We start from the raw sequence: 15,464 nt of genomic DNA, 5'->3' as shown, positions 1-15,464 counted from the left end.
GTTACTTCTAACTAAGGGAAATCTCAATCGAGATCCTGAGGGTAGAAACTGAAACTCAGAATAGAGAGGATGTGAAGTAACCATTAAAATGGATCGGGCTTTCCTAACTACCTGCCGGTTATACAAGTCGGAAGGGTGACTCTGCTGAACTCCTAATATCTTACTGCTAGTATTTACTATTTTCACCAAAGCAGTCTTTGCCTTCACACCAAGAATTCCATACCAGCATAACATAGTAAATGTTAGAACCGACTCAATATAAGATTTGTAAAACAAAATCATTAACGACCTATCAACTTTAAATTTGGACAGTCTACGTAGACAGTACAAACGTTGCTGGCCCCTTTTACAAATCGTCTCCACATTTACATTAAATTTCAGCTTGTTGTCAATCACACACCCCAGATACTTATATGATTCCACAACATCAACCTCCTGCTCTTTGATAGTTGTTCTCTTAAGATCAATTTGATTACGCCTAAAATCAATAATCATGTCTTTCGTTTTTAACACATTTATTTGCAGGAACGCATCGTTGCACCAATGAACAAAATCATCTACCACAGGGCCATGGTCACATTCACCAACACCAAGAAGGCTGACAATCGCTGAATCATCTGCAAATTTTACAATAAATCTATTGTCATGCCTGCTTCTACAATCATCAGTGTATAGAATATACAGGAGTGGAGAAAGGACACATCCCTGAGGGGACCCTGTGGATGAAAACAATACCTCTGACAAACAACCATTAACCCTTACTCTCTGAATGCGATCAGTTAGAAAGTCAAGGATCCAACCAACAATACTAAAATCAAAACCAAAACTTAAAAGCTTCTCTACTAAAATATGAGGTTGTATCGTGTTAAAAGCAGATGAGAAATCAACAAATAAAATCCTAGCATGAGTCTTAGTTCCCTCTAGATGCTTAAGTACCAAATTCAACAAAGTGGCCGTAGCATCCTCAACCCCACGCCTGGCCCTATAAGCAAACTGAAGAGGGTCAAGGGAATCTTCCACCTTTGTAAGAATCTCTTTTTTAAGCAATCTTTCAAAACTCTTCGCAACTAATGAGGTCAAAGCAACTGGCCTAAAATCATTTAGTACCACTGAATGATTATTTTTCGCCACTGGAATGACTGTGGAAGTTTTCCATAATCTCGGCACCTTCTGTTGAGTAAGGGACAGTTGAAAAATATAATAAAAAATAGGTCCCAATTGCTCTGCACAGGAAATAAGCAGCCGACCCTCAATATTATCAGGGCCTGTGCCTTTGCTGGCTTTTAAATGTTTAAACCCATTAATTACATCCTGTTCTGCAAAGGGGATAGATCCATTTACAGTTAAATTGTTTTTCTGCTCACTACGAATATTCTCAAAGTCACAAGTATCAAACCTTACATAAAACTCATTAAATGCATTTGCAAGCTGAAAATCATCACTACACCCTTCCAATACCACCCTAGAATCTTTCTTAGACTTTGTCCCAACGATGGTTTTCATGCCATCCCATGCTGAGCCCAAATTACTGTTTTTTAACTGCCATTCTATCTTTTCTTTATAATGCACCTTTGCCATATTTATTTCCAATTTCACCTCCTTTTTTAACCGATTCAACTCAATAAGATTTCCTTCCCGAAATGCAAGCTGTCTTTCCTTAAACAGCACCCTAAGTGATTTAGTTATCCATGGTTTATTATTTGGATATACTTTTACAGACCTTACAGGAATAATGTTATCCACACAATATGACACATAACAGCTGACAACATCAGTAAGTTCATCTATGTCAGCACATGACTCTTTAAACATTTCCCAATCAGTGCATTCATAACACCCTTGTAGGATCGAGATGGAATCTTCAGTCCAGTTCTTAGACTGTCTGATTAAAGTTTTTCCCCTTCTTAGGGCTGTACGATACAATGGGACAAGTTGTATACAATTATGGTCAGCCGAACCCTACGGGGGAAGAGGGAGAGATTTATATGCACCCTTTATAGAACCATAACATAAATCTAGAGTCCTGTTATGTCTGGTTGGACATGTGACATATTGGTAAAGGTCTCTCAAGGTCTTATCCATCAAACAATGGTTAAAATCACCCATGATTAACATTGGTGCATCGGGAGAAATCAGTTGCAATCTTTGAGTTACTTGAAGAATACTTTCTGAGGCTCTATCTGCATTAGCTCTCGGATGGATATAGACAACCGTAACAAATATTTGAGGAAACTCACGTGGCAGGTATGGTGGACGTAACGATACCGACAGCAACTCAACGTCTTTAGTACACAGTTTTTCTCTAACAATGACGTTCTTACAGTACCTTTGGTTCACATACAGGCAAACTCCTCCTCCCCGCGACATGCCCGTAGCACCAGCATCTCTGTCCAAGCGCACAGGAGAACCAAACCCGTCCATAGTAATGTCTGTGTCCGAGTCACTGTCGGAGAGCCATGTCTCAGTGATGGCCAATAGACATGAGTCTCTGAATTCCCTTTGGAATCGAACATGAGCTTGCAGCTCATCCGTTTTATTACGAAGAGACTGCGCATTAGTCAGAATAATGGACGGTAAGGGAATACGGGAAAGAGACTGTTTCTTCAGCCTTACACGAACTCCTCCCCGCTTACCGCGTTTCCTGGGTCTACGTGGACAATCACCAGTGGCTTTACTTTCTCCACACCGTAGATCTTTGTAACAGTTCAAGTCAGGTAAAACTAGATCCGGTGGTTTGATGATCTGAGGGATATTCCACTGTAGCAGAAAGTCTCTACTATATCTGATTACCGGTGGATTTGACAACGCACCTAGAGAGTCCGCGAAATAAAACGCCAGCCACAAAAACAATAGAGCCATCAGCTCCATGTTAGTTGCTCAGGCACCAAGGCCAGCAGTTAAGCAGGTTGACAACCAATCCGTTAATATTCCTGTAGTATAACTGTTGAAGCTTCGTTAAAAACAAACCAAAAACAAACAAATAAAACATGAAACAATACACAACGCTGTCTCGCCGCCGGTCGCCGCTCACGCATGCGCCCCAATAGTTGTTTATTCCTGATTTATACTTGTCTTTCAAGACAGCGTTTCTTCTGGCTCTCACTTCTGTGAAGCGCATAGGGGACTTGCAAGCGCTCTCTGTGAGCGCGACATGTATGGAGTTTGGGCCAAATGACTCGAAAGTCATACTAAAACCAAGGCACGGGTACGTTCCTAAATCCCTCAACACACCGTTTAGGGCTCAGGTGATTTCCCTGTCGGCCCTGCCGGTCTCTAATGAGGAGAAGGATGCGAGCTTCCTTTGCCCGGTCAGGGCGTTAAGGGCTTACATGTCTCGCTCGTCTGTCTTCAGACAGACAGAGCAGCTCTTTGTCTCGTTCTACGGACGTTCCAAGAGACTAGCCGTGTCGAAACAGAGCCTATCCAGATGGATAGTTGATGCTATAGCGCTGGCTTACACTTCTAAGGGCCTGCAGTGCCCTTTAGGTGTCAGAGCGCATTCCACGAGAGGCATGGCCTCGTCGTGGGTTTGGTCTAGCGGGATTGCCTTGCAAGATATCTGTATGGCGGCAGGCTGGGCCTCCCCGTCTACATTTATAAGGTTTTATAACCTAGAGGATCCCGCCTTGCAGGCTAGGCTGCTTTCAGTCTAAAGGATCAGTATTGTCTGCCCCGATGCTTTTGGCCCAGATTACTGAAACTATTGAGCAACGCTCGCTGATCGATCGTGCAACTCTATGGGCAGTGTGTAAGACCCGTAATATTCATCAGACCAGGCCGAGTTTTTCGCCCTGGCTGTGTGGAACACTATCATTAATTGCTCCTTATCGGATACTGCTTATTACAGGAATGATGCTATTCTAGCCTCTCTTCCTAGACTCTTTGCGAGTCCCTGATGATTCATGCACTCGTGCCCAGGGCACCTGCCCTTGGGACTTGGTATTGGATCTCAGCATGCACAGCGTTTTACACTGTGTTCCCCATAGTGTAAGATATTACGCAGTACGAGAGAACCTCTCGTAAGAGAACGTACTCGGTTACTAACGTAACCTCTGTTCTCTCTAGAGAGGGAATGAGTACTGCGTATCTTGCCGTGCCTGCAACACGCTCTGGTTCGCTTCTGCGATGAAAAAACAGATTACCAGCCTTTCGAGCTATATTTATAGGCCCAGACCACGCCCGTTTCGGCGGGTCATGACGCAATGGGCACGAAGTACGATTTTAGGGGCCGTAACTGTGAGCTGCTTTGAACCCATCTATTGGGAATGCCTCTACAAATAGCGGTTAATGACAAGAAGTTTCTTGCTATTATTGCTGTGACTGTTACATTTTCATGATTTACTTAATATACTCAGTGTGTATCTGCACTATAAAGTATATGGACTCACTCATCTGTGATCTGATGTTTTCTCTCCTTTTTTGCATCCTCTTCATTCGTTCTTCTGCTCTCTCTTCCTCTGCTCTTCTTCTCTCTTTCACCTCCTGTAAAATCTTTCTGTCTATTTCAAAATGGCAGCCGTTGTTTTGTGCCACTGTCTCCTCAATCTTCTCCAGCAGCTCCTTGATCTGAGTGTCGTCTCTCCTGTTGCGATTGTTGAGAACATGAAACCTGTTCCCACATTTGTCCAGCAGCCACTGGAGATCCGGCCCTTCACTCTCAATGTGCTGCTCTATAGATGTGTCTAACAGAGAGTCTCCACCAGTGAACAGCACTATAGTGTGACTCCAGACTCTCTCACTGAGAAGATCCAGATGCTCCTGCAATCCTTTTCTGTCAGTCTTCTCAAATCTAGCGTTCACACGTAAGATCAGTAGTACAGCGTGTGGTCCTGGAGGACACAGAGACACACTGAGCAAAATCTCCTGTTTCAGTAACTCAGGACTGGACTTTACAGAGAAATACCTCCACCATCCTGGAGCTTGAATGACAGTGATGTGTCTGTCTGCTACTTCTCCATGTCTCTTCACACACTGAGCAGATGTCTCCAAGTCAAACTCCTCTCTGCCCAGGATGGTGTTTCCAGCTGAACTCTTACCAGCTCCTCTATATCCCATCAACACAATCCTGAGCTCTGAGAGATGTTGGGCGTCACCTGCAACAAATACAGAACAAACACACTTAGGCTATCCTGTTGTGTGTGCTTTCTGAACAGTTAACAAGAAAGCTGCACTAAAAATATGCTAATCTTAATTATACAAATGCCTCATGAATGGAGTTATGTTAATCATCATCCACTGACCATGGTTAACTAAATGATGAAGAAATGACAATTGTTTAATTTTCTCAATCAAGAGAAAACAAAAACACAGAGATTACATAAAACGCAGGGCTAAATTGCCATTTGTTGCAAAAATAACATGTTTTCAGTAATTCTATATCCTTTTAGAATATGCAACATCTAAAAAGGCGAACTAAATTAATTAATTAATCTCTTGGGCGCGCACACTCCTGACACACGCATATTTGCACAGCCACGCACTTTAAAATATATGTATGGAAGTAAAATAATGTCAAATGTTTTTGAAACAAAAAGCCTGTTGAATTGCACTACTTGAAAAAAAAATAGGCGTTGCATTAACCATGCTTGCATTTTAATGCATTGTATTTTTAGGGCTTGCATTTTTATGGGCTGAAATTCAACATGGTTGAATATTTAAGCTGTGAATATTTCAATTAAAAACATTTCAAACACCTTTTCATTATTAAAAATTAAATAATCCATATTCACCTTTCATATTTCACTTCCAAAATATTCAAACTGTTTAAAAATACAACCTATAATATTCAACAGGCAATTTTCGGTCCATTTTATTTCGCTTTGCAAATTCGCTTCCACAAATTCAGTGGTTCAAATTCGACAGTAAATTCAAAGGAACTGCAGGAAAAGCAGTAGATTACCGAGATACTCTCCATCTGCTGTTAGTCGACCTCACCAGCAGATGGTGCAAAAGCGCGTGTTGTTGACGAAGACCAGCAACAGTTTAACAAGCCATTCATTCATAAAATGAAAATTATTATTATTATTAAATTATTATTAAAATTGCCTGTTGAATATTATAGGTTGTATTTTTAAACAGTTTGAATATTTTGGAAGTGAAATATGAAAGGTGAACATGGATTATTGAATTTTTAATAATGAAAATGTGTTTGAAATGTTTTTAATTGAAATATTCACAGCTTAAATATTCAACCATGTTGAATTTCAGCCCATAAAAATGCAAGCCCTAAAAATACAATGCATTAAAATGCAAGCATGGTTAATGCAATGCCTATTTTTTTTTTCAAGTAGTGCAATTCAACAGGCTTTTTGTTTCAAAAACATTTGACATTATTTTACTTCCATATATATGACCGTATTCTGCAAATAAAACTAAAACGCAATCCGTGACAAGCCATGTGTATAAGCATAAACGACTATATGAGGAACAAAGCAAGCCCTAATTGTCTTACAAAATTTATTTAGCTGTATAGACCAACATGAAAGTGAAAGCAGTAGCAATGTCTTACAGAAACAGTAGGCTAAACACATCGAGTTTGATTAAAAGTCATATTTACTATGAATTAACAAGGAAAAGATGATACATTTTTTAAATAATAAATGCTTACTTGAGTCCATTTTAATTCACACTGTCGAGTTCCAGAGTAAATGTAGGTTTACCAGCACTCTAGTAGTCTAGTGTTTATCTTATCTTATCTTTGACTGGACTTACATACAGGTGCTTCAGAGCAGTGGTGCACATGGGCGGGTCTAGCTGTAGGTGTACGTGTAGGGTGCAAAGGTGATGTTCAAAGTTATTTTACACATGCACAAAAATATGATGTCAGCAAATTTTTCAAAAGTGATAATCTTTAAATTCAGACATTTTAAAAAGTGACTTCACCTGGCAAACTTAAACCTATAAACTAGTCTTAATCTCACAATGAACAGATATCATACTTAAAAAAAAAAGAAGTAACTATTAACAGTCGCATTAAAAGATTATTTAGTCTCCCTGCAGTCGATAATTATATACATTAAAACTCATATTAAACTTGATCATATTTTCATATTTAATCTTCTCGCGCCCCTCAGTAATCTGACGTTCAGGTCGTGCTTACCCGAGGATTTTCCATCTACTGCATTGTGATGTGCGGGAATCACCGAAACATACACTTTGAGCATGGAGGGAGACAGCCTTCACTCCAACCCATCTTGCAGGAAGGAAAGCACAGTATCAACTGAACATCTTCGGGCATCTTCTCGGTGAGAAAAACTCCACTCAACAAACAGTTTCCACTTCAGAGCGTAAGCGTGTCTCGTAGAGGGAGCTCTTGCAGAAGTGATGGTGTCTATGACTGCTTGTGGTAGATCCTTCGCGTCCCATCCAGAGACCAGACATGGAGTTTGGTGCCAGTGACCTGGACGCAAGTGCCATGTGGTGCCCTGAGAAAGCAGGTCCTTCCTCAGAGGAATGCACCAGGGAGGGGCTGTCGTGAAGAGCATGAGTTCTGGGAACCAATATGGGGCAACTAGCAAGACCTGCTCCTCGTCCTCCCTGACTTTGCACAGTGTCTGTGCGAGAAGACTCACTGGGGGGAACACATACTTGCGCAGGCCCTGGGGCCAGCTGTGTGCCAGTGCATCCATGGCGAGGGGCCCCTCGGTCAGGGAATAATACAACTGACAATGGGACGAGTCCGAAGGGGCAAACAGGTCTACCTCTGCGGCTCCGAAGTGGTCCCATACCAGCTAGACCACCTGGGGATGGAGTCGCCACTCTCCCGGGGCAACAGTGTGTCGTGAGAGCTCGTCGGCTACATAATTGAACAGGCCAGGGATGGACCATAGAAATTAAGTGTCTGACCATGGGATGTGGGTTTGGCGGCAGGCCGGGGTGATTGTCACACAGAGTGTGCCACTCTGCCACGCCCATCTCGGGACTCGGCCGTGAAGCCATTGCTGAAGTGGCTTCATATGAAGCAACCCCAGCATTGTTACTGTGTCTGCGGATGCCATATGCCACAGGAGTCTCTGAAAATGTTTCAGTGGGGCCGCTGCCCTGCTCTTGAGTTTATTCAAGCAGTTCAACACTGACTGGACACGTTCCTCTGTCAGGCGTGCTGTCTAGTTGACCGAGTCCAACTCCATACCAAGAAAAGAGAAGCGTAAAGACGAAAGACAACAGGGACAGCCCGAAGGTTAGGACTTTGTAGGATTTTTTCCTTCTGGTTGATCACTGCAAAACAATCGCGGGGACGGATGCACCTGAAAATGCATTTCTGCATCAACATCTTAAACGGAAGCCTGTGTAAGGGGTGGTTCAAGACTCGCAGGTCTAAGACTGGTCGTAACCCACCACCTTTCATGGATACAATGAAGCCGTAAAGTCTTGGCTGTAGAAGCCGGTCTTCATATCGGCTGGAGGGACCGGCTCTATCGCCTGTAGAACTGCGATCTCCGCTCTCATGACGGGCAGTGTCATTCAGCACAGATTTGAAGTGGACACCCCTGAACTTGGGCGGACGCAGGGCGAACTGAATTGCACAGCCGATTCTGATGGTACGGATGAGCCAGCTGTTATTATAAAATAATTAATATAGTTGATAAACTTACTGTAGAATTAGCTGAAAATGTCCTCTGGAATAAAAGGAATTTGGTCCTTTTTACAAAAATAAGGAGGCAAAGAAAGATTTTAAGCAAGAAAATCATCAACAAGTTAAAACTAGCTGCTCAAGCTAGTAGAGACAAATAGTCAAAGAGGCGTTATTAGAACTGAGACTAATATGCCAATATGTGAAGCTAACTATACAGCAACAAATGTTAAACATAAAAAAGCAAGATAAAAACAAATAAAAATGACAAAACAAAATCAATAAAACTTAATATGTAAATAATATAATGTGCAAATAAAACAATCTAATCCAAAATATTAATAAAAACTAATAGTATCTCAGTTATACTAAAATAACACTGGCTCACATTGATTTTTCTTTAAAGCTGCTTTAAAGCAATTTCATTGCATAAAGCAATACATAAACTTGACAAAAACAGAGACTGAGCCTATGTTAATGTTTTATTTTTATATATTTTTTTTTTTAAAGAAGTATTCTATGTATTTCTTATTACAGACAAATTATAAGAATATAAAGTAAGAATTTTATTTTGTATATTCAGTCGCTGAAACTGCTCAACTAATGGGTCATGTGTGTGTTAGCATTAAATAGAGTCTAAAGTCCTTAAAAACAAGTGGACAAAAACATTCAAAAGTAAAGAATGATTAAACGTTATTGGACATGAGCAGTCATACAAAGACCCAATATAACCGACCCATCTACAATCAAGAAACATCAGACTGAGGCTCATCCTGTAAATAAATACTGTGTTCCTGAATGGATTTTCACCCTCTAGTTCAATTAAGTGCTGAATGTATCTAAGGAAACCTTGGCACAGAAGAAAAGAAGTTCCCAAAGACTTCTGGTCTACAATCACACTGCTAGACCAAAAGCTGAACGCAGGAACTACTCCAACATGGAAACTGATTGATTTGATATAATTAGCTTTTTTCAAATAATAATCTAAAAGACCATTTCAGTCCAAACTCAATGACAAAAATATGTACAGTAATTACTTCTGTAGGGCTGAAGAACCATGAATCAGTTGCATACACATCAAGTCATTTTTCCCTGTATAATGGAGTTAAATGTAAAGCTCTTTTTTGGCAAGATTTTTCAATCGCAATCCAGATCGACTGATGCAAAATCCGAGACATAAAAATAAAGATACAGTGCCATTTTAAAGGTGCCTAATGTTGTTTTGGAGTCTCCTACAACAGGTTTACATGCGTCAAAAAACACTTTAATTATCTCATAATATACATTGCATCAGCTCTTTTCTCTCAGTGTCTGAAACAGTTAGTTCGAAGATTCAGGCCACATCCACACGAAGCCAGAGCTTTCCCTATCTGATCTTTTTTTTCCCCTCGTTCTAAAAAGAAATCTGTAAACACGACGTCGTCTCAAGAAATATCTGGGTACACATGAAACCACTGAAACCGACTCAAAACCATGTAGTATACATGCCAGATCAGTATGTGGTGCTGTAATTCTGCCACGGAGATACACTATCTTAAGAAGACTTGGAGCATGCGCATAAACAAGCATCATAGCATAAGAAAAAAAATCTAAATAAATAAATAAAGAAGTAAAATAAAAATACATTCAAGTAAATAATAAATAAAGAAATAAAAGAGGCTCAGTAGCTTCTGCAGGACGAACACAAGCATGTCGTCCGCAGTTGTCGTTGCTGTTACTTGACGTAGTGTGTCTGACTAGGGTCGACACGTGGGGTGATGACATCATCGTTTCACAAAATAAACAGATTGGCTGTACACACGAAAAAGCAAGGGTGTCGTTTTCAGATTTATCCACTCTGGGACCCGGTTTCAGGCTCCCAAAACGCAGGATCCGTCTGGATGAAAAGCTGGTACGATACTACATGTTTACGTTTACAGCTAAACATGTCTCTGTGTGGACAAGGCCTCAGTTAATATTAAATGTAAATTTCAAGATCATGGTGGACTATATGCTTTGAATCAGTCTTGTGGGCCATGCATAGTAATGTGATCTGGAGATTGTCATCTCCCAAGATTTATTTCTCTTTAACACACAAAACAAAAGGAGAAAATAATCAGGAGACATTTTATTCTTGTTCATATTCGGAACATAGAAATGAAAACATCCATAGTAATGTAATTTTGCTCTTATTCATAAAGATATCTGGTTAAATAAAGTTTGGGAGCAACCAATCAGATCCCTGACAACATACTTGACCTGAACAGCAGCGTTTATCTCAGTTTCTCGACCTTCTACTCACAGTAATCCACTATCTAACCCTGTCGTCTGCTGATGTTCAGAGCTCTTCTGAATGACTGAGATCCCGTCCGTATCCAGCTGAACTGAATGAACACTGAAGGAACCGATGCCCTGGACCAACACCATTCAAAAATACATTTTACTTTTTCAACACACACAGTGATCCAGTGACACAAGACCAGAGCCGGACAGTAACGGAGTACATTTACTTGAGTACAGTACTTAAGTACAATTTTGAGTGATCTGTACTTTACTCGAGTATCATTTTTGGGGAGTACTCATGACTTTACTCAAGTACATTTGAGAGGCAAATATTGTACTCTTTACTCCACTACATTTCTATCCATAACTATGAGTACCCGTTACTTCTTAAAAAAAAAAAAAGGAACAAAGATCTCTCGGAACATCTCGGAAACCCTCAATTTGTTGTTTCCCTCTCAAACGTGATTGGATTGTGCAGGCGCCACAGATTGGGACAGCCTATCAGCAATCACCTTCAGCTTTCCGCCAAAGTCAACTCCATGGTCAGATTTAGATAAGTGATGAAACAATGGATGAAGACGCAGCAGGTATTATTTCTTTTCCCAGGATGGTAGGGGAAGACTCATGAATATTCATTAGGGAAGTCATCCCTGATTGGTCTTAACCCCAGTGACGGGTAGGTTTAGGGGCGGGGTTAGGGAGGTCATAAGACCCCCAGTGACGGGTAGGTTTAGGGGTGGGGTTAGGGGTAGGTCATCAGACCAATCAGGGATGACTTCCCTAATGAATATTCATGAGTCTTCCCCTACCATCCTGGGAAAAAAAAATATGGCATGGCCCCACCTCGCCAGACTATTTCAATTTTCTGAACAAGTTAATGATAGTTTTCGCTTCAAGTGTTTGCTGTGTTTAGCACTGTGGCAGTAGTAATGCAATATTTAGAAAATGTACTCTTGATACTCAAGTACTTTTAAAAACAAGTACTTTAGTACTTTTACTTAAGTAGACATCTGACTGTAGTACTTTTACTTGTACTTGAGTAAAATTTAGCAAGGGGTATCTGTACTTTTACTCAAGTAATGAAGCTGTGTACTCTGTCCGCCTCTGCACAAGACACACCGTTCTTGAAGTCTGACCGTCACCATCAGCCGCTTGTTTCTGCAGCAGGTTCTGTGCTAAACGAGTCTTTCCAGTGTAAACCAGAAGGAGAAGCTGCTGCAGGACAGACGAGAAGTCTTGAGTAGATTGTGCTTCATTTGGCAAACACCTGTACATCGGCCTGAAGCAGTGCGGTGGAGAAGAGGCAGGCATGGTTTGAGCTGCAGACCTAGACTGAATTTAGGCATCATCAAACTCCACAATACGGTTCATGTTCCCTTATGTTGGCAGGGAAATTATGAAGTGAACATGTGTCCTTCACAAGTAACGTAATGCATTACAATGAAATATTGATTTAAAATATAACTTTAGATCTGTCTGATTACAAATGAAAAAAACATTCCATTCCTGGTTAAAAAAAAAAAGTAGATTTTCAGAAGTCAACAAATTTGCAACAGCTGAATTTAACATTTTTGACAAGTCAAACATGTCAGTCTCTTGCAATTAATTAACGTCTCCAGCATGTTTTATAATTTCCCAAAAATCAAATATCGGTCACCCCTCACACACGTTATCACGTCCGTCAAAACCTTAAACTCTGTCGGTTGGAATATTAGAACTAAAAACAGCGATCCAGACAGTAAATGCATTACCTGGAAACACACACTACCAGATGTTTCGACTACATCATCATTTTCCCGAGAAGAGTAAGAAAATGGCATCCAGAGCGGCTTCAGCATGAGGCTTCAGTCTGTCAGAGACGATAACGTACATAATACATAATGCACCTGAATTTATACTTCACTCGCTGAAATTGAATCAGGAATGATCACAGAACCGAGTGAAATACTTTACACTGCAGGCTAAAGAAAAAAAACACAGATCGAATTGAAAATTTTACCGGGATAGTGAACATCATTCAATATGTGTTGTACGTTTTACATTTTGACAGACATTTTTTAAAGATGATACTATTTTACATGATTTGTTATATTTAATTACCCCTTAGCAAATGGCATTGGGACAGCGCTTCTGGTTCTGTGTCTATATATAAATATATACACACATAAATCTGGGATTAAAAATGAAAGGATTTATAAAGAAAGTTAAAAAATAAACACAAATGTTTGACAAAATAATAAAAAAACACTCATATCATACACCCGGCGCAATGCAACGTTGTTTAAATAGCAAATGCAATTGTGCCCATCTGTGACCCATGGGCTGCTGGTCTGAGAACCAGGTGTGTTCTGGGTCATTGTTGGTGCGTTGCTATTTTGAGGAACTGAAATAGATTGAGACATTGACCAACTGAAACCTGGTCTAAAATCAATGGCACAATATATTTTTGTTATTTAAAGAGCGCGTCAATAATATGAGCTTATAGGCTGGTCCATAACACGCGTACACTCACTTATTACACACACACTTTGCTTATTACACACACAGGGACGCGCAGCAGCACACAAACATGCCAAATAAAAATAAAAGGATTACAATGTGAAAGATTAATATTGTGTACATAAAGATGGAGGAATCCAGCTTGTCCCGTAGATGGTCTCGCTTTAACCTTTAATCTCGCACACAAGCAGATCCGTTTGCGCTCTGGAGATGCCTGAAAACAAAGGGAGATCGAGCCTTCTAAAAGCCTTCTATACAAAGGCACCGAGGCTTTGGAATGGCCTCCCTGTTTACATTAAGTCCTGCGATTCCATTGAAGGTTTTAAGTCTATGTTGAAGACATATTTATTTTCTGTTGCTTTTAACTGTTCTTAGCTATATGTGGTACTGAATGATTTGTGTCTATTGATGTTTGTTTTAATGCTACTGAAATGTGGAATCTGTAAAGCACTTTGGTCAACTCGTGTTGTTTTTAAATGTGCTGTAGAAATAAATTTTTGATTGATTGATTGAAGCGTTCAGTCTTTCTGTTTGCAAATTGCGTCATGTAAATAGTGAATCTGCCCTGGCGCGAGCGCAACTGGCTTTTAAAGGGAATGGGAAATTACACTGATTTATTTTATTTTTTTGCACCTTACGCCCAAAACACACCCATTACACATTAGGAGAATAGGGACAATGCTTTTAGACCATGCGCCGGGACTGCCGACCATTTTTCCTCTTTAAACTAGCAAAAGTGTATTCAGACACGACCTAAGTGCACTTGCGCCCTGCGCTTTAGACCATGCGCTTTGATCATTAAAGCCAGATTAATAGGCAGATTCTGTCGTTAATAGAGCCCTTAATGTTAATTACATATCAATATGATTTATGTTTATACATCTCCACTCGACAATATTATGTTGTCAAAACTATAAATGTCAACATTATAAAGACACAATTTCTCTTTCATTAATTTGATATAATTCAAGTTTTCTTAGTGTCTTCATGATTATCATGCTTTGATCTTCTTGGGGAAAGTTTTGAGATCATGGTCACACCAAGTGCTCGTCTGGTTCCTGAATGTTCCTCAGACTCCGGGATGGATCGCAAAGACCCGAATCCTGAGCTGTGAGATGAGACTTCTGAGCGTGATGAGCTAATAACTGAATCGCTGTCTGCTCCTGATCGTGATCTTAATGAACTGTAAGCAGAACTTCCTACAGACAATGTGTCCGACCGCTGATCTCCACTCACTGGGGGAAAAAACAAACATTTAAATCAGTAAAAGGTTTGAAACTCTTATAGAACAAAATTCTGAGATATAAAACTTTCAATATGTTCCGAAAATTAACACCAGCCTATTGTTAATCATTAAAATATTATACAAATACTTTATTAATCAGATGGGATTTTACATGTTTTATCCTTGTTTTATCTATGATACCTTTATTACAAGCCTGATTGCTATTTAATGCAATCATTTAAAGTTGACCATATAGATGTATAGAGAAGAAGCAATGATCAGTTGTAGCAAATTAGCTCTATGAAATATTAATAATCAATAATAACTGGTTATAATTGATTATGAATATTTGGATCAGTTAATATAATTAACTTAATGTCGTAAATTAATATTACAATCAATTAACCTGTTTGTCCCATGAACACTCAGTGTAGTAACTCTAAGAAATGTACATTTCCGGGGCATGGGAAATGTCTTTTTTTAATTTACAGTACTACTAAGAGCAGTAGCAAAAATCTATATGATTAGTGACTCCAGAGAACCAGTGGTAGTCAGGGTATCTTTGGTGAATGGAAAGACAAGGCCACAGCCTGACACAAGCTTGGGGGTCCTTAGAAACTTCTAGTTCACGTCAGCATTTCAGAAATGGACTAGAGAGCGAGCTGATCTTGTGATCAGTGGTTTTAAAGCGTGAAGATGTCACACCCTCTGAAGGTGTGTGAGCCAATGAGAAGATTTTCCTTTGGAGGGAAATTTCTTTAAGACCCATTGTTCTAGCAGGCCTTTGAACATGTAATTTGATTGGGTGTTTAAGAAAATAATCTTCAAGATTCTTAAAATACTAATGCGTCACAAAGTTAGCAAAATGTCATGTAAATTAACAAATCGGGGACAAAGATTGGAGTT

At 39.9% G+C, this 15,464-nt stretch overlaps 1 protein-coding gene across 1 annotated transcript in view; it reads right to left on the bottom strand.

Annotated features, from left to right (window-relative positions):
- LOC311291445 (uncharacterized protein) overlaps positions 1-6,703 on the bottom strand; it is a gene marked incomplete at its 3' end in the record, with an annotated part of 217,044 nt that extends 210,341 nt beyond the window's left edge. Inside the window, exons 1-2 of the mRNA XM_084410480.1 lie at positions 6,608-6,703; positions 4,389-5,093 (exon numbers count right to left, since the gene is read on the bottom strand). Of these exons, the coding sequence (XP_084266606.1) occupies positions 4,389-5,093; positions 6,608-6,617 (715 nt within the window). The 5' untranslated portion in view covers positions 6,618-6,703. The remainder of the gene's footprint in view (positions 1-4,388; positions 5,094-6,607) is intronic.
- Positions 6,704-15,464: the final 8,761 nt, after the last annotated feature.

The sequence above is a fragment of the Rutilus rutilus genome, assembly GCF_951802725.1.
Source record: "Rutilus rutilus genome assembly, chromosome: 6".
NCBI classification, from domain to species: Eukaryota; Metazoa; Chordata; class Actinopteri; order Cypriniformes; family Leuciscidae; genus Rutilus; species Rutilus rutilus.
The sequence above is the reverse complement of the archived record's forward strand: the minus strand, read 5'-3'. Positions and strand labels throughout refer to the sequence as shown.